General features: G+C 40.6%; 1 gene segment (V, D, J or C); it reads left to right on the top strand.

Annotated features, from left to right (window-relative positions):
* Positions 1-300: 300 nt before the first annotated feature.
* On the top strand, positions 301-14,938 carry LOC123951547. The segment is given in 5 exon segments: positions 301-317; positions 1,205-1,271; positions 2,841-2,949; positions 13,096-13,143; positions 14,802-14,938. Coding segments are annotated over 5 exon segments (378 nt in total).
* The last annotated feature ends 2,910 nt before the right edge of the window (positions 14,939-17,848 follow it).

Genomic DNA, 17,848 nt, shown 5'->3' with positions numbered 1-17,848 from the left:
CCCTCTCCCTCTCCAATAAATAAATAAAACCCTTTAAAAACAAAAAAAAACAGATATCAAAAAGAACTCCAGTACTCAGAGGAGGCATGGGATCAAATTTGAAACTTGCAGATCAACTTGATAGATTGTCTAGTACACATGGAAATAGATTCCATTCAAACAACTGACTATATACTTACTGTTTAAAAAAATTGCACATATTAATCCAGGCTCTGCCAAAGCTGTGACTTTGGTCAAGTTACATAACCTCTAGAACCTCCTTTCCCATGGAAACTAAGAACCAATACTTCATAACCCACCATGGATGAAAGGCTATGGTAAACACTAATTTTATGAAAACTTTACTATGTGCTGGGGGTTCCAAACCACACAATATTTCTGTTTCTCTAATAAGGTTTGAATAGTTATCCATTTTCTCCAACAGAGAAAATTTCCTGATAAAGACATTTTTCCCAAGCCCACAATTTTTCTTCCTTCAATTGCTGAAATAAAAGTCCATAAGCTTAGAACATATCTTTGTCTTCTTGAAGACTTTTTCCCTAAAGTTATCATGATAGATTGAGAAGAAAAGAATGGCAAAATAATTCTGAAATCCCAGCAGGAAGACTGTGAAAATTAATGACACATACATGAAATTCAGCTGGCTGACTGTGACTAAAAAGTCATGGATAAAGAACACAAATGTATTTATTGTCAAACATGATAAAAATAAAGGGGTTGATCAAGAGAGTCTTTTTTCAGGGCACCTGGGTGGCTCAGTAGATTAAAGCCGCTGCCCTCGGCTCAGGTCATGATCCCAGGGTCCTGGGATGGAGCCCCGCATTGGGCTCTCCGCTCAGCAGGAAGCCTGCTTCCTCCTCTCTCTCTGGCTGTCTCTGCCTACTTGTGGTCTCTGTCTATCAAATAAATAAAATATTTAAATAAAGAGAGAGAGAGATTCTTTTTTCTTCAAAAAACAAAGGTATGTTCATATAAACATGAATATAACCCCTGGATGACTCAGTTGTTAAGCATCTGCCTTTGGCTCAAGTCATGATCCCAGGGTTCTGGGATCAAGTCCTGCATAAGGCTCCTGGCTCAGCAGGGAGCCTGCTTTTCCCTCTCTCATGCCCCCTGCTTGCTTCCTCTCTCGCTGTCTCTTTCTCTGTCAAATAAATAAAACCTTAAAAAATAATTTTCTTTAATGTTGTTACCTTTTTGGTAGCATCAATGTGCTGCTATTTCCCCAGAGAATTAAAATAGAATGGGCTTTGGAACATAAAGAGAAAAAGGTAAAGACAAATTCACTGAGCCTTTCTCACCTCAGTTTTATCATCTAAAACATTAATATCACAGTGATTCTTTTTATAGTTATTTCATGGATTAAATGAAACAATACTTGTGAAAGCACCTAGCAACCTCGCACACAATAAACTTCAAAAAGAGAGTCTACTTTGATGGTTTTAACTGAGCAGGAAATAAGAATAATTATACATCTTTCAGGAATGTTCTACTCAGCAGTCAAAGTCCTTCTCACTTCAGTGTGGTCTACTCAAAGTATAACCCATCAACACTAAGTTATAGGGGAAAAAGTGCTGTTCATTTGATGGACCCGGATTGTAGCTCAACCAAAAATAGTAATTTGGATACTAAGATTTTAGTATGGTCTTGAGTTTTTCAGATTTGAGTTTTGTATACCACCATAAAGTGAAATTTGGTAAATATAGATTGGGTGAGGCTAACACATTCTTCCATTCTACACAGTGAATGTGATTCTTACCATTGGTAAATGCTGCTCACAACATTATTGCAGTCCTAGTGTGTGCCAGGCCTGAAAGGGATGCAGGATGAATTACTGCTCCAAGGAGGATCACTACAATAGAGAATATACTTTTTTTTTTCACTTTTTAAAAATTTCTTTTCAGTGTAACAGTGTTCATTGTTTTTGCACCACACCCAGTGCTCCATGCAATATGTGCCCTCCCTATTACCCACCACCTGGTTCCCCAACCTCCCACCCCCCCCCCCCCCGCCCCTTCAAAACCCTCAGGTTGTTTTTCAGAGTCCATAGTCTCTCATGGTTCATCTCCCCTTCCAATTTCCCTCAACTCCCTTCTCCCCTGAGAGAATATACTTTTCCTGTCAGTCGGGGTCACTCATGATTCAGGCATGGTGTCCCAAATGACGCTGGTCATATTTAGATATTGTGGGTGGATGACTGAATGTGCCCTGGCCCTGCTGTGATCCAGTAACTCACTAGACTAAGTCAAGTCCTGGCATTAACATCATAGACCAGGACCCAGAGAGCCCATAAGAAGGAACCAGTTTGTACATTTTCCTGTGGTTAAGAAGCACTTTTTAAGCACTGGGGGGAGGGGCACATAACAAAACATGTGAAGACATTTCTATACACAAGTCTGAATTTCTGAAGTAAGTATTGGTCTTCTTGGAGTGTTAAAAAAAAAAAAAAAGTCCCACAAACTCAAAATGGCAACAATTAGCCTAAGGTCACAAGTCAGTAAAACCGAGACTTAATACTTAACCCAAGTGCAATTTCAACCCCCATGGAAGAGGAGTAACCTTGGGAATTTCCTGGTCAGCACCAGAAAGTTTCCTGATTGTCCCCTCTGCCCGCCTTGGGAGGGTGATCTTGCCTAAAACAATGGATTCTTTGCTAAGAATTTCCTTTTTTTCCACTCACTTTCCATTTAATGGTCTTTTCCATTCCTATAGTCCTTTGGACCTCCCCTCTACATGCTAGGTGGGATGCTGCCTAAGTCATAAGTTGATCCATTAATAGAGCTATTGATCGTTAACATTTACCTGGTTGAATTTTTGTTCTTTAACAGTTTTAATGGCAGGAATTGAAAGTGGATGTCCAGGGGCATTCAAAGATAAGGCAAAACACAGAGGTGGTAACTGTTAGCTCTTTGAGTTCACTATCTTTCTCACCTCTTTCAAGGGATGTGGGTGAATTCTTCTTGACTCTAAGCTCCATACTTTTTGTTTGAAATCCTAATCTAATTGGCTTTGCTTTACAGGGCAGGTCAGCTGGGGCTGGCAGAGTCTTATGCCCATGGTAAGTTCAATGAACAGGTGTGTCTGGAACCCTGTTGAGTTGGTGTATTTGCCCAGAGTCCAGCTGAACTGGCAGAAGGGACAGCCCAGAGCCAACCCCCTAAACTTTCAGACCAAGTTCCTCAGATAGAAATCTCAGCAAGTTTCCAGGAGAATTGTTGGTGGTACACAGAATCTATCTGTGGCCAGAATCATCTCTTACTGTCTCTAACATCTCTTACTGTCCATACACTAATGGGCACATAATTGTGAGTCTTCAGTGTACGTAAGGGTACTGCTAACAGGGAAAGGTGGGAAAAGTCACAAAGATTGGTGGGCATGAGTCAAGCATTTAGAGGCTGTTAAAGCATTCACTACTTTAAGAATATTCCCTTGATGGTGTGAGTTGGTCAGAAAATGGGTTGCATCAGAACTAGGTTACCTCTCAACGTCAAGAAATCATCTGTGCAAGGAGCTACACTGTAAAACATAATCCCCAATTCCAGACATCCTTTTTAGGTGAAAGTTTGGCTCTGAGAAGCCCAAAGCCTTAGCAAACAGGATCTTTAAATTCTAAACAGTCAAGTACACCACTTTCTGATATAACTGTTTACTTTTCATCTAAGAGCTATTTTCCCAGAGTACAGATATCTAGCAAAATTATAAATTCTTAAAACTTGTTATGTGCAAACTGAGGGTTGCTGGGGGAAGGGGGGTCGGGAGAGGGTGGTGGGAGGGTATGTGCTATGGTGAGTGCTGTGAAGTGTGTAAACCTGGCGATTCAAAGACCTGTACCCCTGGGGATAAAAATACATTATATGTTTATTAAAAAATAAAAAAATAAAAGGGCACCTGGGTGGCTCAGTGGGTTAAGCCTCTGCCTTCAGCTCAGGTCATGATCCCAGGGTCCTGGGATCAAGCCCCGCATCGGGCTCTCTGCTCAGCAGGGAGCCTGCTTCCTCCTCTCTTTCTGCCTGCCTCTCTGCCTACTTGTGATCTCTGTCTGTCAAAGAAAGAAATAAAATCTTTAAAAAAAATAAAATAAAATAAATTTAAAAATAAAGCTGCATTAAAAAAAAAAAAAAAAAAAAAACTTGTGGTGCGCCTGAGTGGCTCAGTGGTTTAGGTCTCTGCCTTCCCCTCAGGTCATGATCTCAGGGTCCTGGGATCGAGCCCCGCATCAGGCTCTCTGCTCAGTGGGGAGCCTGTTTCTCCCTCTCTCTCTGCCTGCCTCTCTGCCTACTTGTGACCTCTCTCTGTGTCAAATAAATAAATAAAATATTAAAAAAAAAACTTGTTATGTATCCTGAGGAACCAGCTTAGTATGATTATCAGGTTAGAAACCCTAAAATAATGCCAGAGAGAAATGTGGGATCTAACCCACTTGCAGGCAGATATGGCTGGACTGCGGTGTGGGTTAACTCAAGTTGAGGCTAATGTCCTTCCAAACTGCTGCGAAACCTCAGGGCAATGACCACCTAGAAATACAATGGCCACAACAGGGAACTTCCCAGTTCAATAAGATCAGTAATAAGTGCACATAAATGGAAGGGTTCTCCGGTTAAACAGAATCCTCCAAAAGATTAAACATTCCAAGGTTGCTTCATTGAAAGCCTCCTTGTAAAAGACTAATAAAAAAGTTAAAGATGGAAGAGGTACTAAACAAAAGACCATAGAGACTATGACACTGATGTAACTCTTCCTGCTCCCTCTTTGCTCCTTAGAGCACTCATTTAGTCTGAATTGATTTCCACTCTGAAAAAACGACAGCCATGAACAGAGGACTACCAAATTCATGGCATTACAGACACCCTCATATCTACCTCCACAGGATGGCTCCCAAATGACCCCCTCCCAGAGTTGATGAAACTGGCTGGTTTCTGGCAAACTGGCACATTATTCCCTTAAACAGCCAAGTGGAAATTCTGGTAAATTCCAGGACCTGCAGAAGAAGTCCTGAAATAAACTGGCAGAACCCAGGAATGGGTGGAAACCCTTTGCAGGATAAGCACCTTCTGAATCTCCGTCCACAGTACCTGGTCCAGAGAGGATGATAAAATTTAACATTGTCTCATCCTTTTCAAATCCAGGCCCATTGCTATTGATCCTTTGTCTTGCAGGGATAGCTATTGCCTTCTTGCTGGTGGCAACCTGCATGACTACCCTCAGCTTTCTGCCTGCCTGGGTTGTGAGTCTGGTTGGTTCCTTCCTTTGGCTCTCACTGTGAGTGACTCTGGATTGTGGGAGGTAGTATCAGTTGAATCTTCTTTAAGGACCCTGGGAACACAGAAGGGGTAATATTCTATATGCCCGAAATCCTTAAAATTTAAACTATGCACCCAAAGAGAGGGAAGCAAATTGAGGCTCATGTGGTTGGATTAACCTATGATGTCATTTCTTCAAGCCCAAGTCTGAGAAACTGAGAGCAACTGTCCTGACAAATTTTAACGGAACTAGAAATGCAGGTCTTGAGGCAATTCAAAGTTCCCCTATTCCTTTACCCTTCTCCAAACTTCTCCTATTTATAGAAAAGGGCTTATAAATGATTGGCTTTAGGAAAGCAAAGTCCTTCTTGGAAGAACTTGCTTTCTTTCTCTGTCTTCAAAGTTAGAGATCTTACCATGTCTTTGAAATATAAACACAGGTCACAAGTGCCTGAGACTGAGGGAAACAAGGGCAAAAAGGCCTTCTTAAAACACAAACTGCTAAAGGGCTCTTGTCAGTAAACTCCAGCACAGTGTCCTTAGTAATTCCAGAGACAAATACAAATCTTAACATTTTCTCCACAAATATTAGCATCTCTGGGGTCTTTGCATCAGTCTGTATGTCCATGAATATACATTGCCAATGTGTGATATTTTTCTCTCTGGATAGTTTTGCCATAATTAATTTGTAAAGAGCTCTATTTCCTTGGTTTGAACATAAACACTTATGAGGACACTCAGAAAGACTGAGATCATCTTCACATGATCTGACCAAATATTTGGTTATGAGTTTAAGTAAAATAGGCATATTCTATTGCTTTATCTGCACTAAAATTAGAAATTTCAGGTGCCTGGGTTTACTAAAAAGTCAAGTAAACAGATGTGATCTCTGTTATAAAATGTTATAGGAAATAGCTTGGGAGAATGATGGACTTTGATGTCATAAGTTTCTTAAAAATTATTTTAATTCCAGTTAATTAACACACTGTATTATGTTAGTTTCATGTGCACAATATAGTGATTCAACACTTCCATACATCACCTGGGCACATCAGGACAAGTACCGTCCTTAATCCCCATCACCTATTTCACTCAAACTTCCCCATGTCTCATTAAGGTTTATGGGCAATCTCAGCTAAATTGTTAGGAACAAGTACATTGAAGCAACATAAAAAACTACAAAATTTTAGCTAAAGTTTTAAATATTTTCCCCAAATGTTTTGGGGAACTTAAAACCTTAAGGTTTTGCTGAGATAGATCACCTGCTAAAGTAAGTTGTATTCAGTAAATATCTAGATCATTTTCAAGCAACATAAAATACTAAAGTATTAATGAATAAACATAGATTTATCTACTTTTGGTTTCCTTATTGCAGAGAAACTGAAGATAAATATGGTCCTGGTCATAAATGTATTTTGTCATTTACTGAAAGATTGTTTTAGGAAGAAGCACACATTTCCAGAAATTATGAAATGTATTCATAAGTTTTCCAATCTAATCAATGTTGGCTAACAGTTCACAACCACTTGCTAGCTTTCTTTAAAAATGAAGGTTTCTAAAACAAACAAACAAACAAACAAAACAAGACAAAACAAAAAAGTGAAGGTTTCTAAGGGTTAAGAATTCTAGTATACATTATGCAGACCACTGGAAATAATATGGGAAACAACCCAGAATGTAAGGAAAGTAAGATGTGTGTGTGTGTGTTTTAAGATTTTATTTATTTATTTGACAGAGAGAGATCACAAGTAGGAAGAGAGACAGACAGAGGGTTGGGGAAGCAGGCTTCCTGCTGAGCAGGGAGTCTGATGCGGGACTTGATCCCAGGACCCTGGGACCATGACCTGAGCCGAAGGCAGAGGCTTAACCCACTGAGCCACCCAGGCACCCAAGATGTGTGTTTTCAGTAAGAAAATATATGAGGAATGAAAATATATTTTTGATGGGAAAAATAGGATTTTGTCCTAAGGGAGACTGGTCATCCAAAGAGGGTAAACTCAGGTGTTAGGGTTGTTCAGTCATTAAGTGTCTGCCTTCAGCTCGGTCCTGATCTCTGGGTCCTGGGATCAAGCCCTGCATCATGGTCCCTGCTTGGTGAAGAGTCTTTTCTCCCTCTCTCTGTACTGTCTGTCTCTATACTGTCTGTCTATCTCAATTAAATAAATAAAATATTAAAAAACAAACAAACAAAGAGGGCTAACTCAGGACAAAATCTGAGTGTAAAAAATAAAGTTGTAGAAGTTTGTACAAAGGAGATCTTAAGAAAGGAATGTTATGTGTGGTAAGGACTGACTGAGATTGGAATAAAGAATTTTCATATCAAAAGTAACCTGGTAAGCATTAGATTTTGGCCTTCTCTCTGCTAAAAAGGCAAATAGTTTGTGGGTTTTGTTTGTTTGTTTGTATTCTTTAGAGTTTTGTCTGCTTAAGTATCTAGAATTTTCTAAAGGTTTTGTTAAATTAGTTTGGCTTTTTTTGTATGTCAAATTTCAGGGAAGCATTGTCAAAGAAAACTTCATACTAAGTTTTCTTGGTATTGTGTTTATAAAATTGTGGCACATCTAGATAAAGTCCATTCTGGTTCTACAAAAAAATGGTCCCTCCTTGCCAGATTAAGGCTATCCTGATGTCCTCGTAACATGGCTCCAATCTGCTCTGAATCAGAGAAAGTAAGGAAAGTAAACATGGCAGTGTATTAAACAAAGGGTCTTAACTATGGGAAAAACCAGGACAGGCATTTGATTCTTCCAGGCTCCCTGACAAACCCCATTTCTCTTGGTTTTTGTATTTTTCATTCCTTCACCCACCATAGGGCATTTGAGATGACTCAAATTATAAATTGACGTCAAGGGGCACCTGGGTGGCTCAGTGGGTTAAAGCCTCTGCTTTCAGCTCAGTTCATGATCCCAGGGCCCTGGGATCGAGCCCCACATCGGGCTCTCTGCTCTGTGGAGAGCCTGCTTCCTCCTCTCTCTCCCTGCCTGCCTGCCTCTCTTGCCTACTTGTAATCTCTGTCTGTCAAATAAAAAATAAAAAAATAAAAAATAAATAAATTGACGTCAATGGGGTGACTTCTGTAATAGTACAAAATGGTTTTCCACCAATGTCCATAATCCTGGAAAATTGTTATTTCTCCAGAGGCTTCCTGCCTCCTCCCTCTGGATCCTTTGAACACCTGCAGATGGATTTCATTCCACTGTCACTTAGCATGGACTACGACTATGTCCCTGTCACTGTTCATATATTTTCTGGATGGGTTAAAACCTTTCTCTGCTATGAGGCTCATGCTCTCACTGTGGCAAAGACACTGTTAAAAATGGGTTTCCCCCATGGGACATACCTTCTGTGATCTCCAGTGACCCAAGGCACCTACTTCACTGGACAAATCATAGCAACCTTTAGGAAATCATGCAGACTTCCTGGAATTGTCTCAATGTACTAATTTCTGGTGATCTTTTGTGTGTGAGTCTCCAATGTTTGATGCTCAAGTCTGTCAACACCAGGCTACAGAAACCTTATTAGATCACAATTAAAGGGTCCTCTCAATCACAGGTTATAGCCTGCTGATTAAGTATTTTAGACACAACATCAGAGGAAGATAGCCCTGGAACCTTGCAGTAGAAGACGGACATTACCTAGTGCTCCTGCTGTAAAATTAAAGGTTGAAACTTGTACACATCACAAAGCTACAGAAGTCTCCACCTGACACCTGGTCCTGCCCAGACACTGAAGTTTCTGAATCAGATTAAGAGAAAGAGAAGTGATGAGGGAACAGAAGGCTGGCTGAGGACAAAGCAAAACACTGACACCTTGCAACCTCACCCCCACCCCGACCCTTGGGTGGGACATATGTGACATTCTTTAGGAATCTCCCATCCATCTTAATGTTAATACCTTGCTAGAAGGCAAAACAACCTTGGCAATGACAAGGCCTCTGGTGGCCAGTATCTCTAGGTCCTCTTTAGCATATGAAAGTTCTATTGAAACCTCCCTTTTCCTTATTTCCCCCACTCCCATGGTATGTAACCTGCCCTCTCTCACAACCCCGGGGCAGCAGCAGCTCTTTCTGCCCACGGGTCCTGTCTGCGTGCTTTTAATAAACCACCATTTTGCACCAAAGATATCTCAAGAATTCTTTCTTGGTCATCGGCTCTGGACCTCACCCCACCAAACCTCACCTAATTCTAGAACTTCATCAGAAGTAGCTGATATCCAAATAGAGTGATTTCCCCTAAACAGGGGTTCAAAACTTAATACTTTAACTAAATATGAAATCATTTCTCCCTCTTTTCTTTTCATTTTCTCTGGTAATGTCCAGTATCTGTCAGGTCATTAACATGGGGGTAACCTCTGGAATTTAGAGCAAACTTTTATTTCAGGGTAACAGAAAATCTAACACTAGTCCTAAATTTTCTTGGGGCAAATAAGACATCTCATTGATTGACTCCCCTAGATTTACATCCAGAGTTAATAGGGATTACCAAGAAGCCACCAGGATTCACTCCTGTGGCTGGCCCTACTTTCCTGGTTAGGGATAAATCTAAATGAGGAATGATCAAGACCTTCTCTTTCATTCTTGAAATTGTTGCAGAATCCCTCCTAAAGCAATGGCTCCTCAACAAAAATCCTTAGACTCTGGCCAAAGCAGTTCTTGAAAGTAAGATAGCCCTTGATTATGACTTAGCTGAGCAAGACTGGATCTGTGCCATAGGCAACACTATTATCCAGATAAACACTATTGGGGAAGTCAAAACCCAAAAACATCAGATCATTGTGTAAGCCATGTGGCTTAACAGAGTGACTCTTTCAGCAGGGTCTTTCTTACTTATTTGATTTTAATTGCTTTGAGTCTTGGGAACTATGACATCAAATAGCTCTTCAAACATGGGGAATTATCATGTTTACAGGCACATTAAGAATCTGGCTCTTGTATCATGTTCCCTCAAAAGCTTAACATGCAAATTTAAAGCCAGTAACCTCCAACCTAGTGATCTTTCTAAGACTGGAACATCACAAAAGAATGAAGAGAATGGGGGCGCCTGGGTGGCTCAGTGGGTTGAAGCCTCTGCCTTTGGTTCAGGTCATGATCTCAGAGTCCTGGGATGGAGCCCGGCATGGGGCTCTCTGTGCTCAGCAGGGAGCCTGCTTCCTCCTCTCTCTTTGCATGCCTCTCTGCCTACTTGTGATCTCTGTCTGTCAAATAAATAAATAAAAATCTTAAAAAAAGAAAAAAAGAATGAAGAGAATGACCAACTCAAAAATTATAAACCTGAAGTGGTAACCTGTGACTATCACAAGGGTTAAGCAAAAAAGTCAGAAAGTGTAAATGCTGTACTGAGGAACAAGAGAAACTATGAGAACTTCAGAGCAATTGCTGAAAGTGGTGTTAATGCCTTCAATTTTGATCCCAGCTCTCAGTTCAGCTGCGAGTCTGATGAAAAGGCAGGGTTATTCAAGAGGAAAACCACAGGCTCAAAATGTATTCACTTAGCTTAAGGCCACAAGTCATTAAGGTCTTCACACCTACCCAAGTGCAGTTTCAACACCTAGAACTGTAACCTTTCACCAACGGACATGGGAATTTCCTGGTCAGCTCTAGGAAGTTTACTGATTGACCTCTGCTCTCCTTAGGAGGGTGATCTTGCTAAAACAATGGTGTCCTTGTTCTACAGCTAACAGAGAGGAAAGTGAACAAGCAAAGCATAAATTTAATGTAACCCCTGGGCTGAAGTATCGTTAGGTTTTGATTTTTCTAGTGATCAGAGAAAAGTAAAAAGTATAGTAAGTTCCATGGTGATTATTATGGTATGAGAGAAATTCTTGTTTATAATGTGTTTTACTTGGAATTTATTTCTGAAAGGAATGTCTGCCAAGGTCTTCTCATAGCAACAAAGCTAGTGAGGGCATTTCTATTAGTGCAATTCTACAGCAGATTCCCAGTGCTGGTTCGTGGAAATTTGTGTTGTTTTTGTTTCTGATAAAAGTTTATATATAGGGGTGCCTGGGTGGTTCAGTGGGTTAAAGCCTCTGCCTTCGGCTAGGGTCATGATCTCAGGGTCCTGGGACTGAGCCCCGCATCAGGCTCTCTGCTCAGCACAGAGCCTGCTTCCCTTCCTCTCTCTCTCTGCCTGTCTTTCTGCCTACTTGTGATCTCTGTCAAATAAATAAAATCTTTTTTTAAAATGCTTATATATATATGTGTGTGTGTATATATACATATATATATATATATATATATATATATATGCATACACAGAACAATTAAGTAATTCTGAAGAGAGGTAAAATTCATCTTGTCCCCATTCTTGACCAACCTTGATTGAGAAATGGCAAATGGAGCACACATTCTAATTTTATTATGAAAATTGTTACCTTACTGTCTTTAAGTGAATCAATGAATAATAATAAGGTATTTTTTAATCTTTTTTTGAGATTTTTATTTTAATTCCAGTTACTTAACATGCAGTGTTATATTAGTTCAGGTGTACAATATGATGAGTAAAATCACTGTATGAAAGAGAAACAGACTTTTAAAGCACTTTAAAGTCAGCTCTTTAGGATAATTTAACATTTAACATAATTATATTAACATTTTCCTTCTTGAGATTTACTCCAAAGCTCAAACCTCAAACCCATTTCTTCAAGAGCACACCAAAATAAGATTGTGTGGAACACATAAAATTGCACACCAGAACTATGTCTGCATGGACAAGGACACATGGACCAGAAAAAGGATAAGCCAAATCAACCTTCCCACTCTCTCCTCCTGTATCCAATGGCCAATGATCATTTTAAGGATTTTTGTCTTTGTAGGGTGGCTTTTTGTTTTGTGTTTCTACACTGCAGATAAAGACAACTCTCACCTCAGATCTTACCTATTCAGATGGCTATCAATGTGACTTGGTTCATATGTTGAGCTTCTGTAAAAAAAGGGTCATTTGCTAAGACGAAGTAAGATATCTGGAAGAGATGATGTCTGAGAGCCCACAAGGGGAGTTATGTTCAATTTCTATAGTGTTGCTCTTCTAAACCCCCACAACCACCCTCTGAGTGCTGGCTCTAGTAACCACCAGTACAATACTCAGTAAGGTACTCAGACTCTTAAATCTTACTTCCTTCTGTGTACATGGAATCCTCTAAATTTAACTCCTATCAGTGTAACGGGGAAATCAGTTGAGATGATGCCTGTGAGCTTTCACATAGAGCATGGCCCAGTGATAATCAATCAATAGGTACTGGCTTTCATTAGTATTGTTGTCATGTCTGCAAATACCACCCGCCACTCCAGAAAATCATGTGCAGGAGTTGAGAATACTGAGGCATGCATGAATTGAAATGAAGGGCTGCTTTCTTTTGCTTAGATGAGAAATTTACCTAAACCAAACTTCTTCGAACATGCAATATTCTGCTGTGGATTCTAGACATGGACAAATTTATTTTGGTAGCAATCCATCATGTTGGCAGTGGATGCTAGGGACTGCGCAGCACCAGGTTTTGTTATTTTCCATTCAGCCAGTATTTATAGGACACCTGCTGTGAAGCAGGCTCTGTGCTGGGAGCTGTGAGCACAGAAGGGAACAAGATAGCCTTAGACATTTATCCTCCAGCTGTGGAAAAAAAAAAAGTGCATCATGCATGAACTTCAATATCTTCACGTGCAGAAATAAATATATGAGTTGATCTACTGAATTATACAGACTCAGAACAATCATTTCTGGAATTTGGGGGCATATAAGTAATGGCTCTCTTCTCTCTGTTTATAAATTCTATGTATCCATCCTTCTACCTACAACAGAGACACACATTAAATAATGGGTTTGAACAATTGAATAATACTTGCTATCATTTCTTTTAGAGCTCACTGCTATTAACTCTACAAAAGCTTCTCTGAATGATGAAAATGGTAAGTTTTTCTCTATGTTTGCCTTTATGTTATGCTGTAGCATTCTTTCCTCCTGATCAACTTAACTTTTGAACTCCCCTGGTTTCAGGAGAAACCTCAAAATGGCTGGATCTTGCAAAAGAGACTAAATGATATTGGAAATCAATCTCCCATTTATCAGGAGTCATCTTCACACAGTAAATGCTGATTTAGATGTGAGAGGACTATAAATTAGGGGTGCAGTGGTGTGCTCTGAATTCTTTCAACAATGGACTCCATTCACTTCTGTGGCCTTTGTTTCTACTGAGGAAAACAGGATATTAAGTTGCTTCTGGATATTTTTAAGTCTTTGTTCTTGCTGGTGGTTAATAACATGAACTGACACTGAGAGGTTCTTGTACAGAAGGCGTTGTGCTGCACTGTGAGTGTATTTTGCTTAATTCTCTTAAAACTCACTGTGAAGGAATTTATCCCCATTTTACACAGGAGGACAATGACCTAAAATTAATTCAGTCCCTTGCACCATGCCATACAGTGATCTGGGGCTTCAACCCAGACCTTCTGAACCAAGAATTCATACACTTACTCAGTTTATATTCTTCCTCTAAATCCCAAAGCTAAGGCCCGAAACAGGTGCACAGATGAGGAGGGGGTGTGCGTGCAGGGTTTCAGGGGCCACAGAATGGACTTAAACTCCACTCTTTTAATTGTCAGTTGCATGAATATTTACATTTTCTGAACCTATCAAAAATGACACAAATCGCACCTAACAATAACATCTAACATACACTGTGATATATGTGGAAACTAGCTTGGTATCTCATGTAACTGCTCCACAATAAGTACTAGCTCCTGGCTCTTTCTCCCCACATATGCAGAAAGGAAATGACTAGGAGCATCAGTTCTAGCCCTGCTGATCCACCCTCTATGTCCAAATTCAAGGGACTTCTGGACTCTAACCATTATCATCATCATCTTTAATATCATCATAATCCAACTTTATATTGTTGTTCAATCATTTTGATGTCTTGGGTAGTTATTATTGTGGAGATCCAGAATTACAGAGCAGCTGAGAAAGTATTCTTTAACGCTGTGTTGCTAGGATTGAAATCTAGATTCTAGTACTTACTAGTTGCATGAAATTAGGCAAATGGCTTTTCTTTCTCTCTCCTCAGTTTATTTGTAAAATGGGAGTGCAAATTTTAATCTCATAGGTTACTGAAGAATTAAATAAGATTTTAGCTTTGCAAGCAAAGTTGTCAAAATGAGTAACATTTAATTTGTAGTTAATGGATATTGCCTTTTATTCTTACTTAGAAAGACATGGTGGGGATGAAGAAATACAAAAGCTATTTATCACCAATGCTTTTTTCCCCCATTGGATTTATTCATTTTAAACACAATGTTACTTTTAATACTTTGGAAGATTCTAGGTGAATTTCACAGGTGTTTGAGTGACTTGACGGGCAAACTGGGTTCTGAGTTGACTTGGGGACGGTGATGGTAGTGATGGTGATGATGTAGCTGTTTACTCTCCAGTTGTGCTGGTGTGAGTGTGTCACTTCAACCTAAGTCATCAGAAGTGTATACAGTCACCCTTCTCCCATTAATAAGTCCTAGTCTTTCAAAACAGCATGTGAAACTATAAACAGGTGAAATACATAAGTGTCTTCTTTTAGACACCCTACAGCTGCAACTCATGAATACATCTGCCTACTATACCTACCTCCTCCTGAAGAGCCTGATCTACTCCACCGTCATCGCCATCCGTCTGCTTGGGAAACCAGCACTCGATGTCACTGGGAAGAGCTCCTAACAACACATGGTGGCACCATTGGCTATTGTCCCTGAAAACGTCTGCTGAAGATCTAATGGAGCTTTCTTTTGGAAATTGGGTTATTTCAGTTCACATGTGTCTTTTTGTACTGTGTCATTGTTGCAGAATGGCTTTACAAACCACTGGGCAAACAGAAGCTTTCACTCTGCAACTAGACCAGTTCTGCCATGACTCAGGGGCAGGGCCATGGGGCATCCACAGAGGCTTCAGCACCACTCTCTCCTTAATGTCCACCAGCTCCTCAGATACCCAGTCCCTGTGCCTCTGAGCACAGCCAGCATGCAGCTTCTAGTCGTGTCCCCCCAGGCTCTTTCCCCAGGTAACTGCCCGGAAACCTTTTATTCTACACATCTGGAAGCTGCGATCTTTGTTATCTGAATTTTGTGCTGTTTTTCATAATAGACACAATAAAAACAAAAGTCTCCTTTTGCCTCTGTGTTCTTTCATTTGTTGCAATCTGAGAGTTCAAGGTGAGGGACAGCATGACAACTGAGCCTTCCAATTCAGTGGTGGTTGTAATAACAGTCAACTCCACATTTCTAATTCTTGCCCTGAGATAGTCCTTACGATGCCTTCTTTGGAGCACTGGGCCCAGGAGAGCCACAGCCAGTGAAGGTGCTCAGGTTGTTTCTCCTTCAAAGTTCAGCAGCTGAAGACTCAGTCGGTCGAAGATGCTCGGTTGGCAACAGTATCACATGTCACATGACTGGCGACTGTGTTCAGACCTGTCCCAGGGTGTCACGGGCACCATGTTCCTGATTTCACAAGAACCCATGACAGCTGCACTGCACAGGAAAAGTAATGTGGTGGAGGGGTTAAGGGTTTGAACTTGAGCTCCAAGTACCTTAGTTTAAATCTTGGGTCTACAGCTATTTAGATTCTCTGTGTTATAATTTTCTCACTTGTAAATTGGAGTTACAGTGACTCGTCTCCTGGAATTATGGGGCAAAATGAATTAATTATGCTGGATACATGCAAATCCTCAACAGCATTAGTATTTATGATTGTAACTCTACCTTAGAAATGATACATAACACACACAAACACACTAAGAAGTATGACACCCCTTTATATGTTTGTGTGTTTCCACAAACACAGATGTAAAATAAAATGTTCAGTGTGTGGTAGGTGGGTGAAAATATAACTGATTGTATATTTTTCTATTTTGGGTAATGAATGCAGTTAAATTAACAACTTTTAGATATTAGAATTGACAATGTTTCATTTAATTTGAGGAAAGATTTCTTTTTCTTTATTTACAATCAGCTTCAGTTTCCGTGAAACTGGGTCTGTTGGAACCCAAGTAGACGTTCCCATGTGGTAACAAAATAAATAAAACACCAGATACAAGAAGGAGGAGATTCAATTTTGAGCTATTCCTTGATTCTCAGGAGTTTGATCAGATATCTTTAGGATAAATATGTGGGTCTCTACTTAGAGATCTAGAACTGTTTCTACATATGGAAAACACAGAGGAACAAAGGGGAAACCAGCAAATGACGGAAAGCTGTGTGAAGCTGATGTCACTGCTAGGCCAGTATCTCCTGTGGCTTCCAACTCCTTAGCACCTTCCTTCCTCAGCTGGCCCTGGGCTGCCCTGGACTGGTAGGTGGAGAGAGGGGGAGGGTGGTGGTGCAGGAGATCCTGTGGGTGGCAGGAGGGGGCTGGTGTGGTGATGGTGCTTATTTCTCAAACTTTTTTTTTTCTCTGTATGCCCTGTCAAGTGTCGTTGATTCTTGAAAAATGCTTGAAATCAAACTGGCTCCTGCTGGGTAGGGCCAAGCAAGAAAGGTGGCTGGGTTGTTAAAAGATAAAATAAGGACAGTTAAATCACAGCCAACTTTGCCTCCTTCCTAAAGGCCATGGCCAATGGAAAGAACACATCCATCTGCACACGCATGCTCCTGCTGTCAAACATACTCTCGGGCTGTGGGTGAGGATCTCTCTATTTTATACCAAGTTCATTCCAGTAGCTGCTACATGAGTTGGGATCCAATGACCAGGACTGTTGAGACGATGTTCCCTCAGTCCACTCCGATGACACTGTTCTGAAGGAAACAGCAGAGATTTCTTGTAGCACTAGGTGATCCCCGACATTCCACCAGGATCTGTGCTTTTCCGTGGCAGGTGATTTCCTGAGGCTCAGACTTTTGGTCTCATTTAGTCCGTGTAGGCAGAGTGACAGAGTCCCATGCCCATGAGGTTACGAGCACAGGGTGACTGTAGACGACACAACAGCAGGTGTGTCTTTCCTCACAAGAACAGACTTATGGAGGCTCTGAGTTCAACTGTGTCACTGAATGTCATCTGAGTCATCTCAGTCCCTTAAAGGGACAAGTGCCTGCAAAGTCAAGTTCAATTAGAACAATGTCTAATAAAAGACATGCACATCAGATAAGTGTGATAGGGGTCCAGGAGGAGGGTTGTTCAGCAATGTGATCATAAGAACAAGTATCCCCACCCCACCCAAGTACAGTACAAAGAAGGTGCCCAGTCCCAAGACCCAATCCTTCCAGTCCTTGAGGAAACAAAACTCTATTGCTGAGATCATCCTTAAGCCTTTCCCAGTTTGACTGCACAACACATTCACACCATAGACTTAATTCCCCTTGGTCTGTGTTTGAGAGCTATCTTCTGGGTGAGCCTAGGCTTCCATGAGCATGGACGGCATGCTTTTGGTTCAACCCATCATTTGTGGGAAAGAGGTAAATTATACAGAGCCATTTTACTTAGGCATCATCCATGGGCTTGGTGTATTTGCAACTTTATTCCTGAGACAAGATATTCTAATGTGACCTCATGACTGAGTTCTTGAGATTTGGGTCCAAAGGCCTGAATCTGCAGACCATCTCACCCCTTTCTCCACCCTAAGAAATTATTTCTTAAGGA

The sequence above is a fragment of the Meles meles genome, chromosome 10, assembly GCF_922984935.1.
Source record: "Meles meles chromosome 10, mMelMel3.1 paternal haplotype, whole genome shotgun sequence".
Lineage (NCBI taxonomy): Eukaryota > Metazoa > Chordata > Mammalia > Carnivora > Mustelidae > Meles > Meles meles.
This window is presented reverse-complemented; position numbering and strand designations above follow the sequence as displayed.